The sequence below is a fragment of the Physeter macrocephalus genome, chromosome 8 (genome assembly GCF_002837175.3).
Source record: "Physeter macrocephalus isolate SW-GA chromosome 8, ASM283717v5, whole genome shotgun sequence".
Lineage (NCBI taxonomy): Eukaryota > Metazoa > Chordata > Mammalia > Artiodactyla > Physeteridae > Physeter > Physeter macrocephalus.
In genome coordinates, this window is record NC_041221.1 from 94,957,581 (window position 1) to 94,965,676 (window position 8,096).

General features: G+C 41.4%; 1 protein-coding gene across 5 annotated transcripts in view; it reads right to left on the reverse strand.

Moving 5' to 3' along the window:
- Positions 1-8,096, reverse strand: part of SPATA9 (spermatogenesis associated 9) — an 86,242-nt gene that overhangs the window by 33,272 nt on the left and 44,874 nt on the right. The window contains exons 1-2 of one of the 5 annotated variants that reach the window (XM_007119584.3): positions 5,704-6,164; positions 5,462-5,550 (exon numbers count right to left, since the gene is read on the reverse strand). The exons of the other annotated variants lie outside the window; for them this stretch is intronic. Coding sequence (XP_007119646.2) covers positions 5,462-5,550; positions 5,704-5,764 — 150 coding nt within the window. The 5' untranslated portion in view covers positions 5,765-6,164. Of the gene's footprint in view, positions 1-5,461; positions 5,551-5,703; positions 6,165-8,096 lie in introns of those variants that run through there. 5 annotated transcript variants of the gene reach the window in all.

Below are 8,096 nucleotides of genomic sequence, written 5' to 3' on the forward strand. Positions count from 1 at the left end.
TCTTCCCGGACTGGGGCACGAACCCGTGTCCCCTGCATCGGCAGGCGGACTCTCAAACACTGCGCCACCAGGGAAGCCCTTAACACATTTTTGATGGGAGATGGATTACGGCCACAGGCGTTAGTTTCTACAAAAATCCCCTGGGTCAATAATGTGTTAATTAGATCCCATTTGTTTATTTTTGTTTTTATTTTCATTACTCTAGGAGGTGGATACTTCAAGTCTTAATTCAAGAATCACTTTCTCACTAAGACCCTCTTAGTCTTACCTTTCCCATCAATTGTTCGCCATATCCCTACACCTACTTCATATCCTTTCTCTGCTATGTGTTTTCTTCCCCTTAAGACCTACCATTAGTATAATATGTAGTTTATTTTCCTTGTTTATTGGTTTTCTATTTGACTAGGATATAAGTTTGGGGTTTCTTTTAGGACATAATTTTTTTTTTTTTTTTTTTTTGCGGTACGCGGGCCTCTCACTGTTGCGGCCTCTCCCACTGCGGAGCACAGGCTCCGGACGCGCAGGCTCAGCGGCCATGGCTCACGGACCTAGCCGCTGCATGGCATGTGGGATCCTCCCGGACCGGGGCACGAACCCGCGTCCCCTGCATCGGCAGGCGGACTCTCAACCACTGCACCACCAGGGAAGCCCTAGGACATAAGTTTTACAGCAGCAGTGTTCTATATCCATCTGGCTCACTGATCTTTCCCCAGTGCCTAGAATAATGTCTGGCACATAGTGGGTGCTCTATAAATATATTCATTTAAATGAATGAATGAAAAATATCAGAAAAATATAACAAGTTAGTAAAGATAAATATTGGGAAAATATAACAAATATTAAATTAGAAACTACCCAGAAAGATTTCAGTGCACAATGTGCTCTGCGAATTTTCACAATAATCATAGTGTCCCACAAGAAACAACTCACCAAAGACAAAAATACAACTGAATTATAGAAGACTCTAGTTACAGTTCTACTCTCATCATATTTAGAAACCCCAATACCAATACAAGTAATTTCCAGACATCACTGGTGCATCCCCAGTGAAACGGTGCCCCACAAGGTTAAAAAGCTCATTCTGAAACTGTGCCCCATAGGGTTAACAGAAACTGGTGACTGACAGCAATTCTTTTTTTTTGTTTTGTTTTTTGTTTTTTTTGTTTGTTTGTTTGTTTGTTTGTTTTTTTGCAGTACGCGGGCCTCTCACTGTTGTGGCCTCTCCCTTTGCGGAGCACAGGCTCCGGACATGCAGGCCCAGCGGCCATGGCTCACGGGCCCAGCTGCTCTGTGGCATGTGGGATCCTCCCAGACCGGGGCACGAACCCGTGTCCCTTGCATCGGCAGGCGGACTCTCAACCACTGCGCCACCAGGGAAGCCCCTGACAGCAATTCTTTAGCTTGTCTTACAGAACAGCAGAAAAGGGAGAGTCTTGTTAAAAACCCCTATGCGTGTAATCTGCCTCCACTGATCAAGCTTGCCTTAATTGTTCCTGCAAATTGCGTACCTTCCAAGCTTCATGTAGCTTAGACAAATACTGTATATCACAAGATTCCTTTAACCACCCCCTACAGATAACACCTCTGACATATGGGTCCCTACGGTAATGGCTGCTTCAGAAACATGGAGCTAATCTTGCCCAGTTCAAACTGGTCAAGACCACTTGACCATTCAACTGAGCCTGCTCAAGTGTGCAATGGGTGACCTTTTGACATCCGAGGGCCAAAAGTTCCACCCCCAGATCATGCTAACACTCACATTTTCTGAACATACATCCTGTGAAGAAGCATGTAACTCAGATATGCCTGCAGAGAGCAGACATTACCTCACCTTTTTCCTGCCTCCAAACACCTTCACCGGCATCTCTGACTACCCTATACTCTTCATGCACAAATAATCCAAGCCCCTTGCCTTTGGGGAGGTGGATCAGGGATTTGCTCTCCTGTTTCCTCATTTGGCCGCCTCTTGAATAAACCCTTTCTCTGCTGCAAACCTCAGCGTCTCAGCATTAGGCTTTCTGCATATCGGGCAAAGAAACCTGGTTTGGTAACACCAGCAGTTTTTGTCCCACATGTTTGAAAAAAAAAAAAAGAAAGCATAGAGAATTCAGAAAAATGTATCTACATATGTAAAGGCCAAAATTTTGCATGGATTCTATTATGCTCTGTCTACAATCCTCAATTTTGCAGTATACAGTTAAGTGCAAGATAATTACAGAATAAAATACATAACCACCTTTCATAATTAAAACCCACAAAATTGATCCTATTTACCATAAAAGATTTCTCTCATTCAAGTAAAGATCATCTGAATTAAAAATTTTTAATTCCCTAATTGTAGCATGCATTTTGTCATTCGTTCAAATTTAAAAGTTTAATATTTTAAAGTCCTCATATGGAAATCATTTGCAATTTGCAAGTGTAAACCTTAAAAAGTTACTTTTACTAAAAGATGTGGATACTGAGTGTATTGGGGTCTGGGCTGGTTGGAAGGGAGGGAGGGGAGAGTACAAGACCTCAGAAGCCAGGACCTCAAGTCAAAATTCTAAAATTAACTTTCCCTTGGGCTTCCCTGGTGGCGCAGTGGTTGAGAGTCCGCCTGCTGATGCAGGGGACACGGGTTCATGCCCTGGTCCGGGAGGATCCCACATGCCGCAGAGCGGCTGGGCCCGTGGGCCATGGCCACTGGGCCTGCGCGTCCGGAGCCTGTGCTCTGCAACGGGAGAGGCCGCAGCGGTGAGAGGCCCGCATACCGCAAAAAATAATAATAATAGTAAAATTCAATTAAATTAACTTTCCCCAGCCCCAGAAAAAAAATGTCCTTCAAAATCTTTAGCCATGAAGAACTATTTAATAACCAGTATTCTCGGTGTATTCCTCTATAAAAATTCCACCACCATCACTCCCACCAAATCTCTAAATCTTTTTTTTTTTTTTTTTTTAACTCCAGGCCAGCAACATGGCTTTTTCCTAAATAAATAAAATTAAATACCTATCACAAAACTTAGAGATGTAAAATACAATCCAATTAATAAAGCCCTCTAAGTGGTCTTAAAACCACTCTTTTCAGTATGTTTGGGAACTATGGACCACACTAGAAATAATAAAATCTGCAACATTTATAATCTGACCTTTAAAAATAATCTAGTTAAGAACAGAGTATTAGCATTGTTTTCTGGATAATTTATTTTTGAAGAGCAAATAACTTCAATGCGTTACAATATCCCCTAACTACTCAGGTTTGCTGCCAATCTCAGCAACACTTTCTTCAAAGTAAATGGTGGAAAAAGAACAATGTAAGTGTTTTGGAAATGAGAAATAAATTACTTTATGTTTATATTCTTCTCTTGGGTGGAGTATAGTTCTTATAAGTGAAGGACTTCAGGGGTTTGGAAATAGGAACTTAGAGTTCTTTGGGGATCAGAATATCAATCTATTTCACATAAAGCATACTTATGGCTCTAGTGATAACGAGGCTATGCACAGGGTAGGAAGAGATGAAGGAAGTTGTAAAGAAAGTTGCAATTTTGATTAAATAAAACCCAGTTTCTCTAATGTTGGCAATGGTGGGAGAATCACAACTTGGAAGGACAACAGGGCTTTCCAGGCCTAGACTTCCTTGGCTTTACCTTGAGGTTTTCTCAATAATTACTGACACTACTGTGCTGGCCTTAACCATTTTACATCCTAGACCAAGCATCTCTTTCCTTAATACTCCAAAGCATAGCCAAGAAAAGTCTCTCATGTTTCAAAAGAATTTATACCAAGACTAGGGGAATACAAAAAGAGGAAGCAACTAGACACCAAGATTAAGATACGGAATTACAAAATCCATTTTGCCCTCTAGATCTTTTAAGGCTTATCCTCTCTTACTTAGCCAGCCACCACCTAGATGCCCTCTTACCACTGTGCATCCAGATACTTACATTTCAGTATCACCCCTTCCTAAAGTCTAGACCCAAGACTGATGCCATTTATTCAAATTTACTTAACATTCTGGAAACATGCTATGATGTCTCATCCTTTTTTGGCACGACACTGCTTCCTTTGGAATATTTTTCCCTGTTCCTACCCACTTACCTGATCCCTTTCTTCACCTTGAGAATTCCTATTCATCCTCTGAGACCCAGTCTAAGCATCTTTCCCCCATGAAGTCTTCTCTGACTACCCTATGTAGAGTCATTCCTTCCTCTAAATTGTATATGCCTCTTACCATATTCCATTGCAATTACTTGTTTATAACTCTGTCTCCATGAGATTAAGCTCACTGACTGAAGGAACCCTGCCTTGTTTAATCTCTGTATTCCTTCTCCCCAGTTCCAGGCAAAGTATTTATTAAGTGTCTAATGCCTGGTTATCTGGATGAATGGTTAAAGGTAGCTCTAATACCTCTCCTTTGGAATGAAATATACAGACTTTGTGATTACTACGTTACTCAGTGCTTTTTTGTTTACTTCCAGGTTTTAGCTATGTTCCTCATGTTGACATTGCCAAAAGTCTGATTTCTGGATAAGTAGGTTGTTACTGTACCATATAACTTTACAACATATTCTATTCCAACTGAGGCCAAAATGACTAAAACAACACTTTTCCATTAAGAGTTGTATACTTTTGGGACTTCCATGGTGGTCCAGTGGCTAAGACTCCGTGCTTCCAATGCAAGGGGGCTCAGGTTCCATCCCTGGTCAGGAAACTAGACCCCACATGCCGCAACTAAGAGTTCGCATGCTGCAACTAAAGATCCCGCGTGCCACAACGAAGACCCTGCATGCCACAACGAAGATCCCGCATGCCCCAACTAAGACCCGGTGCAGCCAAATAAATAAATATTTTTAAAAAATAAGTTGTGTACTTTTGAGTAAATCAGGTTACCTGTGTCCCCTAAACAAGATGTTACTTTTTCCTAACTAAATGTCTTTACGATTCTCTACCTATCTCCTTCCACTCCCAATATTACATCTAAAACCTTTTTGCAACAGATGTTTAAAACATATGCAAATATACTTTGTTTAAATTGATATCACTATTTTCTTTCCACATTAAAACACACACCCATGCCATAGTTATCTTTCCATTGTTATAACTTATATCAGTTATGTTTTTTCACTGACTTAATTGCCACAGATTTTAAAGTACATCTAGATATTTCTCTGATTTTATATTAAGCAAATCTTATGTAAACTACATTGCAATTGTATCTATGAGAAAGTTCTAGATTTCCAATCTAATGGTAGTGTGACTGTCCTTACACTTTGTCTTTCTACCTCACTTTCTTGTCCACAGTCTTTCTGCTTTCCATAGACCCCTTGCAATGAGTAAGAGTTGAAATGGTGTTTTTCTGAGGTGACAGTAATGTTTTCTTAAGCTTCAAACACTGATCTCAAAATCACAAATTAAATAATTGGTACTAAAAACACAATATACTTTTTATAATCCTTTCAAAGTTATAAAATCACATTACCTGATTAGACTGTGATAATCTTAGGAGGGTAGGGAATTCATCTTTAAATTTATCTATAAGGCCCATGATTGCTTTCTGGATCCCCTCGACTAAGACAAAAAGAAGTTAGGGGGTTAAAAAAAGAAGCTTAACTAAAAACCCCCTAAACATAATTTAAAAGATCATGGAACACTGGGTCCACCTTGGGGATTTAATTCCCAGTTTCCACACCCATATCCCCTTTACAAGAAGACTGTGCATACTTCTTCCAGAGAAGTTCTTCAACACCTGCCCACATATCCACCCAACAGGTCCGACTGGCATGTTGAGTTCTTGCTTGGGTTCCTAGTTCGTGGCAAGCTTACAGGCCTGGGCACTGCTTGTCCTACTCTACCATTAGTGAGGGATGATGGCAGCCTTCCACTCAGGAATGCAGGCAAGGACAGAACCTGCAGCTCACTGCAGGGATTCTTTGTTACTTCACAATGGGCCTCTGAGAACTTGTTACAGAATCCTCTGAAATCACTCTGGCAGTGAGGAGGAAGAGTGTGTTTGGACGCACAAGGGGAGGAGAAATGGGATTGAAAAATGAAGCACACTAAGGAGTTCTGCAATATGAATTGAATTTTGCCCCAATTTCTGCAGTGATACTTCAATTACTGGATCACCTGAGAACAAAGCTCCCTTTGAAAAAAGTTGGCATACGCTTTAAAAGAAATGCTTCACATTTGATGCCACGTGGAAAAGAAACACCAGCAGTTAACTCAGAAAGACTTCTGAACAGGTTGTTTTTCCTTCACCCAAATGAGGATCACTAGGTCAGACCCAGGCAAAATCGTGAAGTCTTTGGTTTGCCTTCTTTAAAATCTCAACCTTTTTTTCTTCTTCATCTTTGTCTCTTCTAGTATTCTCCCACTTCAGATGACCATTATTTTCACCTTATCAAACATGGGAAGAACTGCATATTAGGCAGTTATATTTTGGATGAGCTGAGTTGGTTAACTCAAATCCCATTTTATTTATTTATTTATTGTTTTTAAAAAATAAATTTATTTATTTTATTTATTTTTGGCTGCGTTGGGTCTTCGTTGCTGTGTGCGGCTTTCTCTAGTTGCAGCAAGCAGGGGCTATTCTTCAGGGCGGTGCATGGGCTTCGCATTGCGGTGGCTTCTATTGTTGGGGAGCACGGGCTCTAGGCACGTGGGCTACAGTAGCTGTGGCACACGGGCTCAGTAGTTGTAGCTCGCGGGCTCTAGAGCGCAGGCTCAGTAGTTGTGGCACATGGGCTTAGTTGCTCCGGCTCTAGAGCGCAGGCTCAGTAGCTGTGGCGCACGGGTTTAGTTGCTCTGCAGCATGTGGGATCTTCCCGGGCCAGGGCTCGAACCCGTGTCCCCTGCATTGGTAGGCAGATTCTTAACCACTGCCCCACCAGGGAAGCCCTCAAATCTCATTTTCATTTGAAGCCTTTATATTTAACTTCAGCTAGATGGATTTCTTCAGCAAGCATAAAACTGGCTGCTGGAGGTCTAGGGGAACTGTCCAGGAAAGAGAAATGTTCATCAAAGGATTCCTCTAGATTGTGAAGCCTGCCAGATCCCCAGCTTTCACTTTGTCCTTAGTCCTTATCTGCCTGAGAATACTCTCCATCCCAGCACAACCACCTCTCTGAACCTTAACAGAACCTGCTATCCTCCATCATAAATCTAATGCTTAAGATAATTATACCCTTAACATTTGGAAAGTGAAATCTATTGCCAGAAAGAATTATTAGACAATGATGAACACACAAACTGGGAGTCTATAAGAAAGTGAAAACTTTATTTGTCCTATTAAGATAACTTGGCAATCGGAGTCTACCAGAGTTACACCTGTTAGGACCTGCTCTCTCTGGTCTTCTTCTATGTTCTCCACTCCCATCAACTCCCTAATTCTTTGTTCCATCCGCCCACCCTCAATGTCCTAGCTCCTAGTTGTTTCACTCAGTTTTCTTTTCATCCATTCTCACCCTCCTAGGCATCCTATAAAACTAACAAATCTACCAGGAAAACATATCATGTTAATATTTCCCACACTTCAAGCTGAACTGACTCTTTGTTAATTACTCTAACAAAATTCTTTTTGTCTTTTCTTTCTTAATGACCCTCTCTCAGGATGGGGAATGGTAGAAAAAGGCAGGGGGTAATAAGTAAAAAAATTCCACCTTGCCACACTTAACATTTGTGACCATATCTGACAATGTTTGGGTTTTTATTTAATCATATCTTATACCTATATCCTTACACATCTTACATGATTACAGATAAAGTTAGATGAAATAATGTCAAGGGCTGTCTTTAGTTGTTATTCTTTACAACTCATAATTGAGCGCTCCATACTTACAAAATAAATTCTAATAAGAATCTGAGACAGTTTGTATGTAGGATGTTTGAAAATTGAATCATTTGAAATGTACTAAGGGAACTTACTCTTTTTTTTTTTGTTTTTTTTTTTGCGGTACGCGGGCCTCGCACTGTCGTGGCCTCTTCGGTTGCGGAGCACAGGCTCCGGACGCGCAGGCTCAGCGGCCATGGCTCACGGGCCCAGCTGCTCCGCGGCACGTGGGATCTTCCCGGACCGGGGCACGAACCCGTGTCCCCTGCATCGGCAGGCGGGCTCT